Source organism: Schistocerca gregaria, chromosome 4, assembly GCF_023897955.1.
Source record: "Schistocerca gregaria isolate iqSchGreg1 chromosome 4, iqSchGreg1.2, whole genome shotgun sequence".
Lineage (NCBI taxonomy): Eukaryota > Metazoa > Arthropoda > Insecta > Orthoptera > Acrididae > Schistocerca > Schistocerca gregaria.
In genome coordinates this window covers 265,441,105-265,465,683 of record NC_064923.1, presented here as the reverse complement: position 1 = coordinate 265,465,683, position 24,579 = coordinate 265,441,105, and the positions used below count along the sequence as shown (strand labels likewise).

At 41.0% G+C, this 24,579-nt stretch overlaps 1 protein-coding gene across 1 annotated transcript in view; it reads right to left on the bottom strand.

Moving 5' to 3' along the window:
• LOC126267999 (tRNA-splicing endonuclease subunit Sen34) overlaps positions 1–23,407 on the bottom strand; it is a 50,757-nt gene extending 27,350 nt beyond the window's left edge. The window contains exons 1-2 of the mRNA XM_049973375.1: positions 23,217–23,407; positions 12,299–12,537 (exon numbers count right to left, since the gene is read on the bottom strand). Coding sequence (XP_049829332.1) covers positions 12,299–12,537; positions 23,217–23,268 — 291 coding nt within the window. The 5' untranslated portion in view covers positions 23,269–23,407. The remainder of the gene's footprint in view (positions 1–12,298; positions 12,538–23,216) is intronic.
• Positions 23,408–24,579: the final 1,172 nt, after the last annotated feature.

The following is a 24,579-nucleotide window of genomic DNA, read 5'->3' as shown; positions in this document are numbered from 1 at the left end:
CTCTCGCCTGCCGCCATAGTTTTGGAATATTCAGCTCTTTAATACAGGTGTTCATCATTTGTAGTAACCAGTTTCGAGCTTTGGGCCCAAACTGTTTTATCTGCTCCGTTCTAAGGTCATCAGTTCCAGCGGCCTTTTTCAGTTTCATACTCTGAATGGCGTCTTCCAGTTCGGTTGCTGTGACTGAAGCATTGAGGAGTCCGTACTCTTTTGTTCTTGGGGTATAACTCTTTACCTTTCTCTTTTGCCTTTGGTTTTCGCATTCGTCAGAAGTTGGCTAGCAATCTGATTTGCTGTTACCCCGTTGTTCTTCTGCTGGTGGTCAGTTGGGTCTCCACTTAAGTTTTTCAGTAATTTCCATGCACGTCTGCTGTTTTGTTTCATGTCAAGGTTCTCGACTAGTTTGCACCACCGTGATCTCTTATCCTCAGCAACAGCCTGCATTAGTTCCTCCCCAGCCTCCATCAATCTTCGCTGAAGGGGTCCTGAGTGAACAGCTTTTAGTATCTGTCGAGTAAGACCTTGCTGCTGCCGGTCAGACCCTGGATGTACTGGGTACGGCAACCCCTTGGGATGTTTTTCCTTGGGATCACTTTCACAAGATCGATAAATCTACTATACTCATCTGGTCGAGGAGGGATTTTCTCAATCTCTTCGTCCAATTGCTCTTTAAATTTGAGCCAGTCTGCCTTTTTGAAATTAAACCGTCTTTGCAAAGGCACCTCCTCTGGTTTAACCATGGCATTCACAACACAAATGACGGGTCTGTGTTGTGTACTTGGGATAGGTTCTTCACCAAGCTTCATGCACTGTGCTGCCAACTTCCTACTCACAAAGATGTTGTCAGGATTATATCCCCTTCTCCATCTTCTGCTATTGAACAATGCTGGCTGTTTTGGGTCATGAATGAGTTGTAGGTCGTTAGTGTCAGCCCAGGATTCAAGCTATACACCATTCTCATCAGTCTCATTATATCCCCATGCTTCACCATGGCAGTTGAAATCGTCCATGACAAAATTAATATGGTCATTTGTAAAATTGTTTGGTTCATGGAAAACAAAGTCCACATCTGGTGGTTTGTACACAGACGTCACAGAGAGCTTCTGGGCGCGAATGGTAAGTACTTCGATGTTATTTACTTCTGTCATTGTGGCTGAAGTTATGTTCAGCCCGGGTCTGATGAAAATCGCACTCCCATACCTATTGTGAGGTCTTTCAATGGCCAAATCCATTCCTGCTATTTTAGGTCTGTGGCTGGTGGCTCCCCGGTGTGTTTCCTGCACTAACAATACGTCACATTTATGCTTATAGCACATGTCTGCTAATAAAACACTCTTATGATTAAAGAATCCCCCAATATTTATCGAGATCGTCGCAAGGGGTGGTCTTGATAAAGGCCGTTGCATCTTGATGTTAATTTGGTTTTGGACTTTAACTTGATCTGGTGTTGATATCTTCTTCTCTATCTCATTCCATATACCTCTCCTTCCATTCCTTGTAAGAGTAAGCACTGTCTTGTCAAGACATGGTCTAGTCCATTTTTCTTTTTTTTTTTCCTTATGATGTCTCAGAGTGTATATGTGGGCAAAGAAAAAAAAGGATTCCCGGATTTCCCGGTTAAAAATACACGTTCTTCCCGCTGGAAACATACTTTTTCCCTGTTAACTGACAGTATATTTTCTCTTGGAACTGTATAACTTATCAATCCTTTGAAAGGTTATGGTTTTATACACAGACGTAGAATTTCCCAGCACTTTAGAAGACGAAACTCAGGGGGAAAAAAACACGCTTTGGAAAGATGTTTGATGTGCAGCAACATGTACGCTGCATATTTTCGTATTACGAAAGTATAAATTCGAATTCCACCAAACACCACATGTTACTTCCTGAAGCATTGAAATCGAGATTGCGATGTGTTTTTGTAAGCCAGTCATAGCTCATGTCACGTGATCTCGCCAGCCAATGACAGCGGATATTTAGAGCTTCGGACACGTGGTGTGATCAGCAAATAGCAACATCACTATTAAGTACTGCGAACATACTAACAGGAAAAGTGAATGGTTTAAATTAATATATATAGTGTTGCTAGAAGAAAAGCAAAGCTTTCACATATGATATTGGCCTCTAAGGCCAATACGCTGCAGGAGAAGCTAAGCTTTCACATATAATGTTAGTCTTTTATGTGCATATTACATTTTAAGAAATATCATACATATGTGCCACTAAAATTTTTAATAACCACATAAATGCCTGATTGTAAATGTTCTTTGTTTCAACAACTGTTTTATTTTTTTCCAAAAACTTCATATTTCAAAAAATATTTGTAATCAAAGTTATTTTGTTCTAGAATGTTTTAATCTTAATATGTAACTCACTCCAAAATTCAGTACCACAGCTTTGCAGTCATGAATTTTCTGTTTCCAAAAATGCAGACATTCACAAAAATAACTTGTTACTTTGTTAATTATTCCAATTAGAAAATTTCGTTTTTTCGAAACGTTTTAGCGAACTTTGGGACTTTCCTTTCACAATGAAATGCTCTCCTATAAACTAGTACCGACAATTTTGCTGTTTTCTAATCATACACCTATTATTTAAACAAAATCACTTAAATGCCTATTGTATTGTCTCTTATAATTTTCTTGTTTTTTTATGTTATGTTAAAATGTAATAAGCTTGTATTTTACCATTTCGCGATTCCTATATTACACACATCTATAAATAAGCATCATGCACAAAGTCTTAGTCCTCGCTATGTAATCCATACATATTAGGGATATTCAATAAGTCCTCTGAAAGAGATAGAAAAACAAATTATTTGGGAATTTTTTTCCTCTCAATAATTACAATCTTCTTTCAAGTCTACACACTTCTGCAGGCATTGCTCCAACTTTTTAAGCCATACAAAAAGTCGTATTTCAGAAGGTCTGCAAAAAAAGTATCTGTTTGGGTGATGACCTTGTTTGTTGAGAACTGTTGTCTGCCATGCCATCTTTCAAGTCTGGAAATCCAGTGAATATAGTGGCTGTTACAATAATTCAAACTTCAATTCCTCATTGAAACTGGGGAGGCGCACACCTGTGCATTATTGTGATGGAAGAGGACCTTTTTCTGTTCCAAATGAAGATATTTTTCCTTGATTTATTTGCTCAGCTGGTGAAATAATGACACATAATATTCTCCAGTTATTGTTTGTCCATTTCCAAGTATTGATGTAGATGATTCTGTGCGTATCTGAAAAAACTGGCAATCACCTTGCCACCCCATTTCATTGTCTATGCCTCCTTTGTAGCTTGTTTGCCTTCAAAAACCCACTTTTTTAAATTCCTTAGTCTTTTGAGTGTAGTAGTGTATCTACATTCATCCAAAGTTATGTATCGATGCAGAATCCTCACAGGGTTTCAACAGAAATGTGTCACAGCAGCCTTAGCATCAACCAAACTGTTGCATTTATCTTCCAATGAGAGCAAACACGGCACCCATAAGGCAGACTTTTTTTTTTTACACAAAATTTTTCATGTATAATTGACAGTGTATCTTGCAATATGCATTTGGCCTCAACGATTTCATGCACTGTGATTTGCGATTGCTCAAAACTGTAGCATGGATTTGTCAGTCATTTTGGGGACGGACGGGTCACTTATACCAGACATCCCAAATGCTACGCATCTTTCGTGGATGTATGGCTACATTTAAACTCATTTACCCAATCATCAACAGTTGAAAACACAGGAGCAAATGAGCAGATATGCTGAGAACTTCATCCAACTCAACTTTGATTTGTTTCAGTGTTCAGCCTTTTAAATGCAAGTGTTTAATCCCTGCTCGAAATTCATGTCTTTCCATATTGTGAAGTAAACACGAGCCTACTGCTTCAATCAAATGGGACAATGTAACCATGTGATGGATACAGCTGCAACTTTGTCTCCCCTCCAGTGACAGATGAAGATTACTACCAGCAGGTCGTTTAGATACTATGTGCACCATCTCCTGTGTTTTCTGAAAACTTATTGAACAAACCTCATAAATATATGTCAGGAACAGTTAGTGTTTGAGTCTCCCACTCTTGTGGCCATGAGAGTGTGCATTTTGGAGTCTGTGTGGTTATGTATGTGAATGTTTGTACTTATACTATAAAAAATAGGAAGAACTTGAAAGCTAGTGTGACTACTGTTTCCTATTAGGTGTTTCTATGCTACACACATCAATCCTCTATAGGTGACTGGCTGCTTTTCCCTTATTTTACTTGTAGTTCAATTCAGGAATTTCCATTACTGTTGTCAGTAAAATATTGGTTACCTGTGGCAGCAGGAGGCTAGTCCTAAAGGCCTCACCCTTTATCAGGGGTAGGAAGATTGATTTGAAGAAGTCATTAGGCCACTCTCTCTCTGAGTATAATTCCCAGTATATTCGCAACTGCTCTTTATTTTGTTTTTCATCTAAGGCTTTTAATATTTCATTAGCAGTTCACCAATTCCTGTGGACTTTTTGCTTTTTGTTTTCCAAAGGGTTGCCTCCACTTCACTCTTTAGAATGTTGCAGCTCTTCTCTTCTCCATTATAAATGATTTCCACTTCTAGTTCATGTTGTTCTGTCAGGCCCCTTCCCCATATAACCACTTGATTTATTTTTTCCATCTCTCCTTTCCTTTGTAGAGTTCATTCACTAACACCATCTTCAGTCTATACCACCATGACACTGTTCAGTCTCTCTTTCTCACACATCAACCTCCTCATTTTTTCATGCACTAAGTCATAACTGTCATCTCTCTCTAACCACTCACTCTTATTACATTTCCCCTGAATCCATTTCTATCTGGTTCAATCTGTCTCCCTTCTTAAATCATTATTTAAATTCTTGTACATTATTTTTTACCTTTTCTGTGTCACATTTTCCCATTTCCTTATAAACTCCATTTTTTTGATCATTTCACCTGTTATCCACATCTTGCTTGTCGCTCTAATCTTTATTTCCAGTATTTTCTAGTAGACACACAATTAAAAAAGTCATAATATGATCTGCATACCACTGTGAAGGCCTGACAGAGGGTACTTCCCCTATTGTACCACTTACTAGGGTTTCTTCCAGATCCATTTGCATATAGAGTGGGAAAGCACATGCCTGGAAACTGAGAGGTCATAGGATCGAATCCCAGTCTGACTATGGACTTTTCAGTCTGCATTTTATCCTTGCCCTCATCAATAATGGGAGGAATTGCCAGAAACAACATGTAACTCAGATTCCTTGTTAAACTGTAGGTCCCCTTTCCCCAGTTGGATAATTGGGGTAGATTATAGACACACAAGTCAAAGAAGTGGCGTTCAATTGAAAGACTTGCACTAGGCCATAGAGATACATGAAATTATTATTAATAACAAACTTAAGTCTGCCACTTGATTTACCTATGTGATCATTCCATATCCCTGCAAATTGTAGCAGCATGTTTGTATGAGTTGACTGATTTCAACAGTAAGTCACTGATGTTGTTGTCATAGGGTACTATATTTTTGTTTTGTTTTGTGAAGTGCATTTTTATATTTCTAAACTTTTAAAGTAATTTTCAAATCTTTGCACCACTTGGAAACTTTGTTAAGATCTGATTAAATATTTGTGCAGCTTTTTCCAAACAATACTTCATTATAGATAATTGCATCTTCTGTGAAAAGTATAATATTACTATTAATATTGTCTGCCAGGCCATTACTATAAAACATGAATGGCAAGCGTCCTAGCGCACCTCCATCGAGCTCACCTGATGCTACTTCTACATCTGCTGATGACTCTTCATCCAAGGTAAGATGCTGCATCCTCACTTCCAAGAAATACTGAATTTGATCACAAATTTTGTCTGATACCCCATATGACTGTGCTTTTTGTTAATGAGCACTGGCATGGTACTGAGTCAAATGGTTTTTGAAAGTCAAGGAATACTGAATCTACCTTGACTGCCTCACTCCATGGCTTTGTAAAGAATTGCATGAAGTCACTGGATGAAATCACTTTTGAGTTCCTAAGTGCTACTAGCAGTCCAGTTAACACAATGATTGTGTTTAAGGAGTTAAAAGAATGGGGCACAATGGTTGAGAAGCTTCTTACATGGCTCACATTTCTGTAGTCAGTGCTATGTGTCACTTGAGGCAATGTAAAGAGTGGTACCCTGGACAATGGATGTCTGGAAATGAGTGATTTGTAGTGATGAATCATGTTATACACTGTGGCAAAGTATTGGAAAGGTTTGGGTCTGGTGTAGGTCTGGAGAACATTACCTATCATTATGTGTCATGGCAACTGTAAAGTACAGAGGAGGTGATGTTAAAATACAGGGATATTTTTTGTTGTTAGGGTGTGGTCCATTTATTGAACTTAAGAAAACCACAAATTCAGAAGAATATGAACACATTTTACAGCATTGTGTGCTGTGTACAGTAGTGGAACAATTCAGAGATAATGAATGTTTGTATCAGCATGAAAATGCACTTTGTCATCAAGTTGCATTCATGAAGCATGGTTTGTGGGCAATAATATTCCTGACTGGACTAGCCTGCCAGAGCAATGACCCGAGCCAAACAAAACACCTCCGGGATAAGTTAGTATGTCGATTTCACTCCAATCCCTAGGGTCCAAATAGCTTGCTCCTCTGCTTCCGGTTCGTGAGGAAGAATGGGTGGCCATTCCTCTACATACATTCAAAAAACTTAATGAAAGTGTCCCCGGCAAGGCTCAAGCTATCATAAAGGTGAAGGGTGGGTGGCCACAGCTTATATTAATGTTCACTAACAATATCAGATAATTTGGATCAGGCTGTGTATTTATATCACTCACATTTGCAATACTCCTGGCTATTCCTTTGTAAAGGAACATTTGAAAACTGAATTCAACATTTCTGCTTTTACTTTACTATCCTCAGTTTCAGTTCCCGTGTCATCCATGAGAATCTGGACACTTATCTCTGATGCCACTAAAAGCCTTCACATGAGACCAGATTTTTTTAGGTCTTTCAATAATATGCTCGTATGGTAATTGCTAAGACTTCATGTATTTGCATCTTGACTTCATTTAGCTTTTCTACACTTTGTTTTACACCTATTGTGACATAGCCTCTCTTTCTTTGTAAGTTTCTTCATAGTGACTGTGTATTATGGAGGGTTCCTCCCATCATGAACTATTCTACTATGAAGGCAATCGTCAACTGTTCCTCTAAAACTGAGCTATAATACTTCTACATGCTCCTACCCAGAGCTAAATACATCAAATTTCTTACTGAGATATTACACTATAGCCTGTTGATCAAGCTGACTGAACATATAAACCTATTACTTGTCATCGCTGCCCTTTGGTCATCATTGTTGCTATTACTACCTCATGGTCACTGATAGATATTTCAGCATCGACATACTCAAAGAGATCACAGCTACAGCTATTTATTGCCATTAAATCCAATATATTTCCATCATGAGTGGGCTGCTAAGCAATCTACTCCAGATAGTTTTTAGAGAAGGCATTGTTTTGCAGGTTGTCTCATCACACACACAACTTAAAAAACTGAAATTATCCCAAAGTATTGTTGGTTGATTGGAGCCTTCTCTGTTGATGATGGTATGTTCAGGAAGATAAGTAATACAAAACTGAGGTTTTTTCCTACTGTTTTTGTTACCAATACTCATGGGAGTGAGTCTGGTGGTTGTTAGAAAGGTCCAGTTATAAGTTCATGCCCACCGCTTATACTGTGTTTTGACCATACAATTTCACATGCAGCTTCAATTTCTATCTCAGAGGACTTGACTTTCTTGTCTACTGCAACAAATGCATCACTTCCATTTGCCATGAGCCTGTCCTTTTGATATATACCTAAATTTTCCTAAAAAATCTCACTGCTATCAATCTTGGTTTAACCAGCTTTCAGTATCTAGCATCACATGAGCCCCAATGCTTTTTACAAGCACTTGAATTACTGGCATTTTATTGGGAATGCTTTGAGAGGTGATTACTACGATTTTAATACTCTTGCCTGTGGATGATGTTTCTTTGGATCTTATACTAATACTCTTGAATCTCTTACAGCTATCACAACCACCACCTATTTTGAGCTATTTACGGGTACCTTAAATTTCTCAATCTTACGACACAAGTCTAGGATGTTATGGCCCAGCTCATTACAGACCCTTTGAAGTCTCCGATTTAAGTCTTCCACTTCACTCAGAATGACAGGGTTACAAATAGCTACGCAAACAATGCTGCACAGTGTGAGTTTCATTGAAATTCTGTAAGCAAAGTTGGTCTTCTCAACCTCCTGTGTCAGTCTTTGGAATGATCCAAACATGGTCATGGAGCCCAAATGACAGACATTATAGTTACAAAACAAGCTACAACCTGCAGTTAATTTCACCTTATTCTTTCTTTGGCCGATGGAATAACTTCTTCAACATGTTAAAGGAGGCCTCTAGGCCCACACAATAAGTGCATAAAGTGATCCTTTCCTTTCGTTTCACTAAAGGGTACCATTATAAGTCATACATGTGAACTGCCAGTAATTAATGGACTCTACCCTTTTGCATTTGCTTCCACTTGATATGGGACACATCAGGTGTCCCAATAAGTGAAGTCACCAGCACAGTTTCAGTTGAAGGTAGCACCTAAAACTTGTTGATTAGAAGGATAGGTGTAACAACCTGAGTTCTTTCCGTATCCTCTAACAGGGGGCCCTAGACCTACCACTGAGGTGCCACTCATAGACATGTGGACAAGAGGTGATAGATCCTGTACTTCCTATAGAGGAGACAGTAGCCATAGTAGATGATACTATTTGTGGTACCTTTGGTATATGTCTCTTGGTAACCTTCCCAACAAACCTATTCACAGGAGCTTGCAATTATGTGACAGCAGTCATGACAATTTACAGCTACTTACGAACAGCAACTATCTCATCCCATGCTCAAGAACAGCACTGTTATTATGCAAAACTTTATTATCTATTGTGTTATTCCATTAGCTACAGATGTTTTTGATAAAAGAACGCAATTTTTAATGCCCATCGGTAGCTGGTCAAATGAGAAATGCTACGGGTTTTGGAACAACATAGATGAAGACATTACACAATTATTTTGTACCATGGACGTGCTTTTTCATAAGATACTAACCTACTATTCCTCAGTTCCTCGCTTAATAAACCACAGTTTCAGAATTTTCTCGCAACTGCGTCTGCACAACATATTAGTGAGGTGAGACTGAGTAAACTTGCTGTGTTTTGGCAAAAAAAGCAAATTTTAACATTGCAGCAAGAGAAATGTGTAGATTTTACTCAAAATTCATCACTCTTGACACTTCTCTGAAAGTTACAAATGGTTAACAAATCAGGCAAAAATAAATCGCATTTTTTGGTGTAATTTTCTTAGTTACTAACCAAAGCAGGGGTGACAGATCTTTTTGAAACGTCACCACGCAAGTGTGGGCACGGAGGGGCCCCACTCAATATTTACAAAAAATGTGGGTGTAGCCTTCAGTTTAGAATCGTACTTTCCCTCCACTGGTCGGTATTTCCCCTACAGCGGCTGCCCACAGCTCCCACCACAATAGCTCTCTCCACACATGCCCTGCCATCTGTGCAACTACTGGCCACGGTATTCTGCACAGACAGTATCAGGTTAATCCCCAAATCACCCTCCTGTTGAGGCTGAAATATATCTAATTTTATATGGTTCTTGCATAACAAAGGCAGTAATATGTTTCTTGATTCATACTGGAATGTTGGCTCTTGGAATTTTGAGAGGAAATTTCTCCACAATTGATCTGGCCCTTTTTTTAGCATGTCCTACTGCAAATCACTGAGCCCTTCTTTGATGCTCTCATGTAAAAAAAAAAGTGTACCAAACTGCACATGCATATTTTCTGGTTCTTCTATTAATACAGTTTGATTAGAGTCCTAAATTTATGAACAATACTAAAAAATTGGTTGAACAAGGATTCTAGAAGTGGTGATCTTTCAGATACTCCTAATAAATAGGAGTTGTGAAGGACTAATGAAGCTGATCACCCACTGATTGTGTGGTCAAACAATATAATGTTTTCCATCCATTTACCAACACTGTATTATGTTTATCTTGAGGCCCATCTGTCAGTTCTGTACCAAGTGCTCATCATCTGCAAGCAGTCTCAGCAATCTACAATTTTAGCCAGCCAGGCATACATCACGAATGGTAATAGTCCTATTGCACATCCTTGAATACACTGGACACTACTTCTGCCTTTGACAGTCCCCCCCTTCCCCTCCTCCAGTTAAGAATCGTTTACTGAATTCTGTCTGTTACAAAATCTTTAATCTAACTGCATCTGTTTCAAAATTCCATAAAAATATACTTTGCTTACCAGGCAGTTTGTGTGGAACTGCACTGTATACTTTATGTAAGTTATGAAACATAACAACAAATCTGGGCTGTGCCACTGTTAATCTTCTGAATCTCATAAACAAAGCAAACAGCATTTTACACAATTAGTGTTTGTCATTCATCCTTCCTAGGAAAAACACACTGTGACACAGTAAGAATCATTTAGGCCTCTGTAGCTGCTGGATTCGGCATTTCGATATCTGGAATTTCCATGCGCTATGGAACAAGGCAAAGTAAAGCTTCCTCTCCTAGTCATTGTAGGCAGAGGAGGGGATTGTGAATGGTCTCATCTGTTTTCACCAATGGGTGCATGTATTTGATGGCCTGAAGTGCACTTATGGAGGCCAAGCACATGAGGAATTTGGTATTACCAACAGTCTCATATGCTGCCATGCATTTTTGCATCAACAATGCTAAATCTGTTGACCTGGAGGGCATGAATGGGTTAAATTACAGAACACCAAAGGTAATTTCCTCTTTTGAGCCATCAGTATACACTGATAAGTCATAAAACAATACATTACAGACATAGTTCAAATGGCACTGAGCACTATGGGACTTAACATCTGAGGTCATCAGTCCCTTAGAACTACTTAAATCTAACTGTCCTAAGGACATCACACAAATCCATGCCCGAGGCAGGATTCGAACTTGCGACCGTAGCAGTTGCGCGGTTCTGGACTGAAGCGCCTAGAATCACTCGGCCACCGCAGACATAGTCTATATCCCTGCCCCTCTTATGAGGAAGTAAGCTTAAAATTTCTACTATAGCAGTTCTTAATATCTATGGCAGTAATAAGGCCCAAACCTTGCCAAAGAGTGAATTTCAGTCAAAGTCAAACAACATGTGATCTTGCTTCCCACCGATCTTGAATGACTGGTTTGTATGTGATTTGGGGGAGTCACCTCCAACAACAGGATGTTTAATAAGGTGAAACAGACATGATTGTTGATCAGACATGGAACTGTACACCTGACTTGCCTTGAGAAGCTGCCACTAGATGGATAGTGGCACCAGCCTCAGCACGAAGTCTACCTGTGGATCAGATTCCTTACACTGAGGATGGTGTAAATAACGCATGGGGATATGAAGATCTTGCTTATCTGTAGACCCAGCACCTTCAGCCTAGCTAGGACTTCACAACTGCCATATAATGCTGGAAGAGATGTGCTCTGTCCTCTTTTTCTTCCTTCTTCCTGAAACATTTCGTTTATGCAGATGATTAACAGAGTCTCTTCCAAACTTCTCTTTTCTCCCAAAGTCTATAGTTAAGCATTTCTTCCCCTTGTAGTCTCCTCAATTCACATCATCCTTCACCCAGTCTCTCCATCTTGTCCGTGGTCTTCCAATTAGCCTTCTTCTGCTCCTTGGACCCATGACTATAGTAGTGTACTTCCATCACATCACTCAGATGTGATAATCAGGAGAACACATTTATAAACGCAAAGCCCAGGAGCTCCATCACATATTTCACTTGAAACTATATCCTTCATACTGAACACAGGTAGATTACTAATGCACTGTAACTTGTTGGAAAACTGTAAACAATATTATACAAAAAAGGTGAATGAACGGTTAAAAATTAAATTTGCCTGATAAAAGAAACTCAACTTTGAGCCAAAAAAATAATTAATGCCCACAAAATTTAAAGCATTAGATTTTTACATGTGCTAATATATTTGCCTAAGCTGTACACATGGAGTAGAGATGGAGTCAGGAAAGTAAATAATCTAGTTTTCCCCATTGTGTTTACATAATCCTCTAAGCATTGGCATTATAAAACATTTCACAACATTCCTCTCTTCACTATTTCCATTTAATAACTATACCAGATCAGAAGATAAGTTTTACATTACAGTTATATTGAAAAATGAATAAGCGGCACAAATCTGATAATGAATTGAATTATTTTTACCTGTTCTTCATAAATTCTTTTCCTGTATTTTTCATATTCATTTTGGATCCCAGAGCCAGGTGCTCGGGACAGTGATGGGAAGCGAGCTAAAGTTGCAATTTTTTTCTCAACTAGTAATGTTGCTTCCTCTGGCAAAAGTTCCAAAGGTAAACCGAGAAATGTCTCTTGCCGTGGCATGTGTGGCAAGCACCCTATGAGATTTCCAATAATACGGTGTTGTTCTCTAAGTGTCAGCCAATCTGTAAATGATTAGATACCAATTTATAAATCAACACATACATACACTATTTATAGTTCTATCTGATACCACATCAACAGATGGATTACTGGATTACGTTAACTCCACCTGGCATTATATACAGGTGATTTTCTAACTAATTTACTGTTTCCAAAAATTATATATGCTTGCGGTTTTAATGCTTGTGAAGGGGCTAGAGGACTGATGCAGTGATTCCGAAGTGTCTTTTTTCATACATAAGTGTTGGTGGTATGAACTCAACACTTGATAAACTAAAAATTTTGTACCATTTCTCATTAGATAGAGATTTACAACAGGAAGTTAAAATGGTTGGTTGGTTGGTTGGTTTGGGGTATAAACAGACCAAACTACAGGGTCATCAGTCCCTTTTATCTGACACAAGAAAGGCTCAAGGCGCAAAAACACCCAACACCACACCTACAAAGAAAACGTATGGAATGAACAAAAAATGGGGAAAACATACACCACACGGTATTAAAACCATAGAGCATATGGTCTGAGCTGGCTGATCACAATAATAAAAAGAGGATGAGCCAGCCACGCTGCAACACAAAAGTCCACCCCAAAAAGACAAGGTGAAATGAACACATGTAGGAAAAAGACAACCACCAAGACAAACAAATGCAAACAAAGTGCGACAGAGTTAAAATGGAGGGAGGATGGTGACCTCAGAGACAAGGCTAAATGCCTTAGATGGTATGATTAAAAAACCCCTCACGAATAAAGTGTAAAACTAAATCTGCTGTTGAGGCATTGTTGCCCAACACTGAAGGTAGAATGCTGGGAAGGTTAAAAGTTTGCTGCAGAGTGGCTAAAAGTGGGCAGTCCAGCAAGATGTGAATGACAGTCATATGTGAGCCACAGTGAAACAGAGGTGGGTCCTCGCAATGGAGGAGATAGCCATGTGTTAGCCACCTATGGCCAATGTGGAGCCGGCAGAGAACTAAAGAGTCCCAGTGAGAGGTCTTCCACACATTCGTAGTCTCCTTAACAGCACACAGTTTGTTGTGCATATTCAGATTATGCCATCCCATCTCCAAAAGCTGATAAACCTTGTGGCAGGTCAGTTACAGGTATGCCAATCTCCAGAAGCGGTGTCCTTGTAGTATGTTTGGTCAGCCTGTCGGCAAGTTCATTTCCTGAGATTTCAATGTGGCCTGGGGTCCACACAAACACCATGGAACGACTGGACCATTTCAGGGCATAGATGGATTCCTGGAGGGTCACTACAAAAGGATGGCAGGGGTAGCACTGGTCGATAGCTTCTAGGCTGCTCAAGGAGTGAGTACAGAGAAGAAATGACTTACCAGGGCATGATTGGATGCGCTCAAGAGCACGAGAAATGGCCGCCAGCTCTGCAGTGAAAACACTGCAGCCATCTGGCAAGGAGTGCGGTTCAATATGTCCTCCATGAACATATGTGAAGCCGACATGACCGTCAGCCATCAGGTAAACCACTTCATGGTCCCAGTATATGTCAAGAATCAAGAGGAAGTGACAGCAGAGAGCTGCGGGGTTAATTGAGTCCTTAGGACCATGTGAAAGGTTGAGGCAAAGCTTCGGCCTAGGTGTCCACCATGGAGGTGTATATGAATGGACCTTGAGTACAGCTGGTAAAGGCAAGGACTACACTTCAGACAGAAGAGATTGGATGCGAACTGCAATCTTAAGTCCTGACCTGGGCCTCCAATACAGGAAATGAACTGCTATGGATGGGAATAGGAGACAGAAATTCGGATGCTCAGGCGAGCTATGAATGTGTGCAACGTAACTGTTGATCAGTTATACATGCTTAACCTTCAATAGAGGGACTCCAGCCTCCACCACGACGCTGGTCACCAGACTCATCCTACAAGCTCCTGTTGCCAGCTGAATACCACAAGGGTGCACTGGGTCAAGTAAACGCAATGCTGAGGGTGCCATCGAACCATAAACCAAACTCACATAGTCAAGGCAGGATTGAAAAAGGGTTCTGTAGAGCTGCAGCGCCGTAGAGCGATCTGCACTCCAGTTGGTGTTGTTCAGGCAATGAGGGCATTGAGGTGCTGCCAGCACTTCTGCTTCAGCTTAAGAAGATGCCACATCAATCGGGCATCGAAAACTAGTCCTAAAAACCGATATGTCTCCACTACAGTGAGTGGATCATCATTAAGGTAAGTTCTGGTTCTGGATGAATGATACGATGCTGACAGAAGTGCATGACACACAACTTCACGGTTGAAAACTGGAAGCAGTGGGCTGGAGCCCACGACTACACCTTGTGGATGGCTACCTGTAGGTGCCGCTCGGCAACACCGGTACTGGAGGAACAGTATGAAATGCAGAAGTTGTCTGCATAGAAATAAGGAGAGACAAACGGCCCGACAGCTGCTGCTAGAGCGTTAATGGCCACTAAAAATGGAATACACTCATTACAGAGTCCTGAGGGACCTCATCCTCCTGGATATGGGGGGACCCAAAGGAGGCACCAACTTGCACACAGAAAGTATGGAGCGATAGGAAATTTTGGATAAAAATCGGGAGTGGCCCCCGGAGACCCCACTCATTTAATGTGGCAAGGATATGATGTGACCAGGTCGTGTCATAAGCTTTTCGTAAATCAAAAAAGACGGCAACCAGGTGTTGGCGTCTGGAAAAGGCTGTTCGGATGGCAGACTCGAGGGAAACTAGATTATCAATGGTAGAGTGACCCTGGCGGAAACTGCCCTGATATGGAGCCAGCAGGCCACCTGACTCCAGGATACAACACAACTGCCAACTTACTATACGTTCTAACAGCTTACAATGAATGTTGGTGAGGCTAATGGGCCAATAGCTGGCCACATCAAGCAGGTTTTTACCGAGTTTGAGCACTGGAATGATGGTGCTCTCCTGCCACTGTGATAGAAAGATACTATCGTACCAGATCTGGTTGAAGATGGCGAGGAAATGTCACTTGTAGTCGAACGGGAAATGTTTGATCATCTGACTTTCGATCCGATCTGGTCCAGGAGCTGTGTTGGGGCAATGTGCAAGGATGCTGAAGAACTCCCACTCTGTAAATGGAGCATTATAGAGTTCACTGTGATGTTTAATGATCATAGGGCTTTCCTTTCCATCCGTTGTTTGAGGTTGCAAAATGCTGGGGAATAATTCTCTTACACAGAGTCTCAGCAATTGTGTTGGCATCGGTAGATAACACACCGTTGATATTAATGCCAGTAACACCAGTCGGGGTCTGGTACCCACAAACACACCTGATCTTCGTCCAGACTTGGGAAGGTTGTTTGGCACCCAATGATTGAGACGTACCTCTCCCAACACACCTGTTTCTGTCTTTTTATAAGCTGGCAATTGTGGGCACGGAGCTGTTTAAAAGCTATTAGGTTATCTAGGGCAGGGTGCTCATTATGTCGCTGATGCTGTTTAATGGCCTCAGTGATTTCTGGTGACCACCAAGGTACTGACTTTTGCCAGGGGCACCCAAAGAAAGAGAGATCCTGTTTTCTGCAGCAGATACTACTGTTCTCGTGACCTGCTCAACTACCACATCAATGGTACCATGTGGGGGAGATTCAATGGTGACAGCAGAGGAGAAAGCTTCCCAGTCTGCCTTGTTTAAAGCCCATCTTGGTAGACATCCAGGTGAATGGTGCTGAGGGAGTGACAGGAAGATGGGAAAGTGGTCGCTACCAAACAAGTCATCGTGGGCTGTCCAGTGGACAGATGGGAGAAGTCCTGAGCTGCAGGGGGAGACATCAATGGCCGAGTAAGTGCCATGAGCCACACTGAAATGTGTGGGGGCCCCAGTATATAAGAGGCAGAGGTCGAGTTGAGACAGGAAAGTTTTGACATCTTTATCTCGGCCAGTAAGCACAGTGCCACCACACAAGGGGTTATAGGCGTTAAGCTCTCCCAAAAGTAGAAAAGGTTCAGGGAGTTGATGAATCAGTGCAGCCAATGCGTTCAGGGGTACTGCACCATCTGGAGGAAGATAATACATTGCAGACAGTTATTTCCTGCGTCGTCCTTATCCTGACAGCCAGAGCTTCAAGAGGGATTTGAAGACGCACAGGTTCACAACGTACTAAGTTCAGGACATATACATAAACTCCACCTGACACTATTACAGTCGTTACGGTTCTTGTAATATCCCCTATAGCCATGAAGGGCAGGGGTCCACATTGCCGGGAACCAGGTTTCTTGGAGAGCAATGCAGAAAGCAGGTGTAAAGCTTAACAGTTGCCGTAGCTCTGCCAAGTGGTGGAAAAAACCGCAGCCTTTCCACTGGAGGATGACGTTACCATGAGGCTGGGAAGGCATGAAGCATGCAGGGAGTCAGGTTACGTCTCAGTGTCACCTGTTGTCACCGATTGAGTATTTCTACACATTCATATTGTGGATGAGGCAGCAGTGAGATCCAGGTCCTCAGGGGACGCTGAGACCTCCACCTCATCCACAGGTGCAGAATCTGTAGGTGTGGTGGTGTTGGGGCCACTGGAGGATCCTTTCTCTTAGCAGACTTCTTCGTTTGCTAGCCCTCTCGCTTCTCTTTAGGGTCTTGCTGGGAGGACTTCTCTGAAGTAGCTTCAGACATGGAGGAAGACCTTGAAGCTCTTTGTCCAGCAGCTTTTGGCTCCTTTAGCCACTGGTGAGTGTCCGCTGTGGAATTATTAGATACCTAGGGAGAGAGGGTCCCAAGGGACCCCTTCTGCATGAGAGGGGCTGGGGGAGGCTGTTGCTTCTCCGGCTGGAGGAAGGGACCGATGTCCCCTGCATTTGAGGAGGGGGGGAGGGTGGCTTGCTCCTGAAATAGGTGCTTTGGGAGCAATGGAAGGAGATTTTCTCCCTACCACCAAGGGGGCAGAAGTATTCAGGAGGCCTGGAGGGCCTATTGTTTGTGGCACAGAGTGTGGTACAACTGGTACTTGTGATGGCGATGGTAATGTAGCTGCAGCGTATGTGGACATCAACCGAGTAGGGTGTAATAGTTCAAATTTACGTTTAGCCTCTTGGTAAGTCTACTGGTCCAGGGTCTTGTACTCCATGATTCTCTGTTCCTTTTGGAGCACTGTGCAGTCTGGAGAGCAGGGGGAGTGCTGCTCTTTGCAGTTGATACAAGTGGAAGGAGGTGCACAGGGAGTATCTGGATACAGTGGACGTCCGCAGTCTCGACATGTGGCGTTGGAAGTGCAGCAGGAAGACATGTGCCCGAATTTCCAGCACTTAAAGCACTGCACAGGGGGAGGGACATATGGTTTAAAATCACAGCAGTAAACCATCACCTTGATCTTTTCAGGCAATGAATCACCCTCAAAGGCCAAGAAGAAGGCACCAGTAGCAACCCTGTAGTCATTGGGTCCCCTGTAAATGCACCAGATGAAATGAACATCCCACCGTTCTATATTGGCATGGAGCCCATCGTCAGACTGCAAGAGGAGGTTGTGATGGAAAATAATCCCCTAGACCATGTTGAGGCTTTTATGGGGAGTGATGAAAACAGGAACATCATCCGGCCGGTCACAAGCAAGTAACACCCGGGATTGGGCCGGGGGTGCTATCTGAATCAAGACTGCACCGCTTCTCATCTTGGACAGTGCTGCCACTTCCCCAAAATTATCTTCAAGATGTTCAACAAAAAAACTGAGGATTCATAGGTAGAAAGGAGCCCCCGTCCATTCTGCTACAGACTAAATACTGAGGCGAATATGGATCTCTTCTTTCTGTAGCCCTACGTTCCTCCCATGGTGTAGCGAGGGAGGAAAATGATTTAGGCTAATATCTGTCAGCATTGTACTTGATCTTGCCCTTCTTAGACTACTGGCACTATACGATCACCAGCAAGAGATGACATAGTCCGCTTCGTTGCGGGGCATCCGCTCTGATGCCACCCTCTCCAATCAGGGTCTCTCCCCACGGGTGCCACCCAGCCAAAGCAAAGGCCACCTGGCATGATTGCCACTGCCAGGAGTTCTGATGCCCCAGGAAGACAGGCATCTACTCCTTGGTATGCGTGGGGAGTCTGCACATTAGGCATCAGCAGTGCGAACCCTATGTTGTCAGAGGGCTACCACCAAGTGGGTACATGATGGCCCCACCACAACGGACTGGCTACTGTGCTGGATATTGGACACAGAGAAATCCAATACTACAAGGAGGGTGAAAGAGGACAGGAGACAACGACAAAAGATGACATACCCAGAAAGTGTCCTCACCCAAATAGTTGAATTGCAGGTGGAGATGCATAGCCATGACAAGAGGCTCAGGAGATCGGATCTAAGGGCACTGTGGATAACTCATGCACCAGGTAAGGCATCCCTACCCCTATGGCCCATACTTCTGTAGAATTTGGAAAGTGGCAAGTCAAACCATAAAATGTGACCTGAACTTAAAGGGCTGAAAAGTGTGAGACTCTTTTAGTTGCCTCTTATGACAGGCAGGGATACCTTGGGCCTATTCTAACCCCCGGACCTACAGGGGGATACTAACAAGGCAAATGGGAAAATTTGTGCCTGTCTGCAGGTTAGCATGTCCTCTGGATGGTAAGTAACAATCCATTTTTCGTTACATTTTTGATATTCCGACCTGGAGTTTCCACTGTTTGTTTACATCAGTATGACAATGCATCATGTCATAAAGCAGAATCTGTGATGCAATGGTTTGTGGACACTAACATTCCGGAAATAGACTGGGCTACCAGAGTCCTGACCTGACCCAATAGCATGCCTTTGGTATGAGTTAGAATGTCAACCTTGCTCTAGACTCCAGCATCTTCTCTGGTTTTGGTTCTTCAGAAAGGACTGTGATTTGTCTCTCTCTCTCTTTCTCTCTCTAACACATTCTTCAGAAAGGACTGTGATTTGTCTCTCTCTCTCTCTCTCTCTCTCTAACACACACACACACACACACACACACACACACACACACACACACACACACACACAGGGATAATGCAGTATAGATCTAATAATGAACACAACAATTACGAGGGCCATGAAAAGATTGTCACAGTTAAGAAAGACAGAACAGCAACTCAGCACTCTTATGCCAACTGGCTCCACTGATGATGTAGAGATTGAAAAAACATGTGATGGGATAAAAGAAATGATTCAATAAATAAGAAGAGAAGAAAATTTAATTGCAATTAGGGACTGACATATGATACTGGAAAATGGAGGGGAAGGAAAACTAGTACGTGAAATACTCCACAAATGGAATAAAAGTGATGGTCGAATTTTGCTCAGAGAATGATTTCACCATTGCAGACATTTAGTTTATGAATCAACGATGACACTGTATGTGTAGGAGACCTGGAGACACCAGAAGATTCAAGCAGATTATGTAATGGCAAGACTGAGATTTATAAGCTTGGTTTTAAACTGCAGAACACTCCTGGAGTGCATGTTGACTCTGACTGTAATATAGTAGTTATGCGATACTGGCTAAATTTGGAGAAGCTGCAAAAAGGTTTGAAATTAAGGAAAAAGTGCCTAGGTAATTTCAAACAATGAGAGATTGTTCGGAGGCAACAACTAACCGAAGTACAGGAAAGGAATACAACAGAGGAGGAATAGGTTAGTTTCAAAAAGAAAGTAGTGATGGTAGGAGATGTAAAACTATGCAGAGAATACATGCCCAGGAAAAATTCTTTGAATAGCAACGGAAATACTATTAAATTTGATTGATATTGAAAAAATATAAAAATTCAGTCCATCTAACTGGCAAAATGAAATTAATGTCTAATATATTAAAGAGGACAGGAAGTGCAAAGTGGGGAAACAAGAAAGGCTAGAGGAGAAATGTAATGCAGCAGAAGCACGTGTGACTACAGAAAAGTTAGCTGCTGGTCAAGAGGAATATTCGATAAGAGTTGTTGTCTTTGACCACTGGCAATGCCAATAGCTGCTGTGATGTTACCTTTTGGTGTGCATATCCACTTTCATTGTTAAATTGCAAAGCCAATGAATGAGAAAGTAAAACAACCTGGTTATGATGACAGACTGATCTGTAGCTTAGCCTGAGGTCTAGATTAGGTTGGAAGTTGACAGTTTAGCTGGGAGATGGTGAAGTCAACAAATATGAAACTACAAGAAAAACTAGTTGTGAGGACAAACTGATCTGTAGCTTACGCTGTTTCAAAAAATCGTCACTGACATCATGTTACAATTACCATATGGTTAACAGCATTTATTGCATGTTTCCTACATCACCAGTCAAAACCAATTACTTATACCAAACATTCCTCTTTATCCATTAGGCAGCACATATACGAAAATTAAAAAAAACTTTCGGAGGAAAGAGAAGCAGTTGCATGCAAGTCATGAGCTCAGATGGCAGCCAGTAATGATCAAAGAAGAGAATGCTAATAGATGGAAGAAATACATAGAAGTGGCCAAATAGTAAAATGAGCTACAGATTATTGGTGTTCATCCCTGATTGGTCCTAGAATTTTTGTACATCATTTGTCGCTTCTTTCACCTCTGGCAATGTTAGATAAAGTTAAAAATACCAATTTGCACCTTGGTTCAGAGTTCATATTAAGCTGTAACTTTCCCTATAATAGGCTGGTTGAGTCAGTTCAGAGATCGGAGGAAGGCAATGGCACACCACCTCCAAAAGGACCACACCTAGCAAAGCACTGTGGTGTTCAAACAGACATTGGTGCTGATGACAGCTTTATCTTATACAAAGAAAAGGAATTTTAAAGCATTGTTATGGAAAGAGAAGATGAAATGGATGACAATGAGACGGGCGGAACACAGTAAGGAGAGCAGAAATGTGATTTTACAGAAGTATATTGTAGACCAGGTGGCCAGCTTAAGTAGCTAATGAAGGGAAAAAAGAAATTTACGGCACAGTTGAGTGAAAGTGGGGGCAAGTTGATGACACATACCCTGTAACAAAGACGGTTAAAAACACGCTGAGGGAGACTGACAGAAACACATGTAGAGCACGGGAGTAATGCAGAAATGAAAAAGGCTTGCACAGGTTGTGATTGGCATGGGAAGCAGCAACTGCCACACTCCCCCACATTAAATGGATGATATACCTACATAATATGCACCAAAACACTGATTGAAGGTTTCTCTATTATTTAATACATTTATGAATTCACTTTGTGATTTTAGGTGATTATACAGAAAACTATTTAATATGCCTATGTTGTGAATTTTGGCAAAAACAGACAATCTAAAATTAGAAATGGTCAAACCAGTCACAAAGCATAGTTCAAATGTAATCATAATGTTGTGTATTAAATATGGACTTCATGATAGCAATGATGAATCTAGACTTGAGACTGTGCTGCAGATTAATATCAACAAATTTACAACAGGGCAGTGGCAAATTCTGAGATTTCTGAATAGGTGATTATATGTTGATTGATTGCTTTTCTTTATTTTGAAAACTTATATGATGTGACTAGGCTGTAATATTATATTTTCATTTGTCATCACAGAGTAACAATATATAAAAAGCCAAGTGTACAAGAGCCAGCAATTTCAGCCATTATTCTAGAGCTACTTGTACAATAGCAGCAGTTTTGTATAAGATCAATGATAGTGGTTTCCACATATTCTGCACATTACTTCAGCTTTACAAATTTGAAGTTTTACCTTCATAAATTATTAACTTTGAATATGTGATGTGAATGCTTGAATCACTATTACAATGTGCTACCCGTAATGACAAGTAAAACTGATTAAAGCAATTTAAAATATTCCAACATGGAACAGGATTCCTAAATGAAAAAAAAAAGTTGTCAAATATTGTTGAGTTCTGGGACATAACATACATATCTTTAAACAATTATTATGGTCAGCATTAGCAAAAGGGAAGGAAATTCAGGACACACACAACTTGGAAAGGTTTGTTGTTGATGGTAACATGTTAGATAATTTGTTGGCCAAAATATGAGTCCATACATCTATTGCAGAAAAGGTATGACTGTATTGTATACAAATTTTATGTTCTGGCCAGTAACACCGAGAAGACCCACTGTCTGTGTGGTAGCCTTTTACAACCATAGTAAACAAGACACTGCTTGACATCAGACTAGGTATTCACCTAGAATGACACACCACAACATAATCAATAAAACGGCTGTCTCACAATGTATAAATGGTCATACTTTGCTATTTCTCAACAATGCTATCCATATCATATGTCCAAGTGTGAAAGACACGCTGGATTAGGACACAATGAGCAACTGACAGGCAATCATTTATCAGTATGAAATTCCGAAACTCAGCAAAGAACTCTGTATTTATGTTGTAGCAGGCCAGGGGCGCACATCTCAGAAACAGAACCAAAAGAATATACAACATATCAAATTGTTTACTACTCTGTAACTATTATAAATAAAGGCGGCGTAACAATACAGCGGTATAAGATTTATGGCCGTATGATATATGTTTTTAATTTCAGCTTTCAAGGAAGTCAAGAAATAGACCTATCCGTTCCCCAACATATTACTTAAATTTGCAATTTCACTTATTACTATGATGAATATTCTCTCTGTGACAACTATTTCAACACAGTAACCGACTCCTACTTAATTCACCCCAGTAACTGAAATAACAGTTATTCAGACAATAGTGTGAGTTATGAAAAGCATTAGAGAAGAAATAAACGAAATATAAATACAACAGTATTTCCAACAATGCTGTTCGTGGTACTTGCCATCAGCATTCCACACAAAGGCTTTACCGTCGCTAACTGTTAACGTTATCATGATGAATTTCAGTCACAGCAAAACGTAATACTGATCACATATACTGAAGTCTGTTTGCAAACAAATGTGAAAAACATACTACAACTACGTCAAAGTTATTCACACTTCACAGTATATTGATGCCAGTGATCTCTGATTTACTCCCAAAGATGTTAGACTCTAGAAGGACGCTCCGGGTAAGACCGTACTGAGCGGAGCTCATGGAGGTAAAAATACCTCCATGGCGGAGCTGCACGGCGCAACAAAATATTGTTTTCACGAAATCGTATAAGACATCACGCACTAAGCGGCAGCGGGGACTGCGCGCTGCAGCATTGCGATGCAAAATAGACCAAGTAGCCAACTATGACGTGTTGTCGATTAGTTCAATTGTTGCTACTGGGGCGTAGCAAGTGTCGCGATACTGCACGTCATTCAAATCGTAGCTCTTTTGACGTGAGAAACGAAAGTTTGTTTGCTAAAGTGGCCTCAAATGAGGCAGAGTTAATTGTATGTATAAGTAGATATTCACATTATATGATCTTAAAATTGCACAATATATGAATAGTACCAGAAAAAGCAACATTTAGAAAGAAATTTCCAAGGAAATGGGAGTAAACGTAATGTAGGAATACCTACAAATTACATTTTTTATTTTATGAAACGGATGCTTAGGTATTTATTATTTATAACTACATGCTTATTGTAAATAGTCTACACGTGTATGCCGCCAGATCACGTTGTGCATGCCAATGCATACAGATCTTTTTCTGCAGGCCACACGCTGCCATCACCCTGCACAATGCGGTAGTGCATTACGTGCATAGAGCACATGTGGTATCTGATCCTGAGAGTCTGCCGAGTGAAATACAACATTTGAAGACAGTGTTCCGACAAAACGGTTATTCTGAGAGACAGATACGTAATGCCTTCAGGCCCAGGGGAGTTCAATCAATGGAGCAGAATGAAAATATGAAGACATCCACCACTTTGGCCTTTTTGCCTATTTTGGTGCCATGTTGTCAAGAATCGGAAGAGCCCCCGAAAGACACGGAATTAAGTGTGTTCTTCAACCATCTGTAAAACTGAGAAACCTGTTGGGTTCGGTTAAGGAAGACCTTGGACTGAGGAAATGTTGTGTGTACAAGATTCCTTGTCAGTATGGGGCAGCGTATATAGGCCAGACATGCTGCTCAGTACAAGAACGCTGCGATGAACATTAGCGCCATACACGCCTTCGTCAACCGGAAAAGTGACAATTGCGAAACACTGCCTGAATACAGGATATTGTATGATTTATGAAAAGACGGAAGTTTTATCCCTGTCATCTTC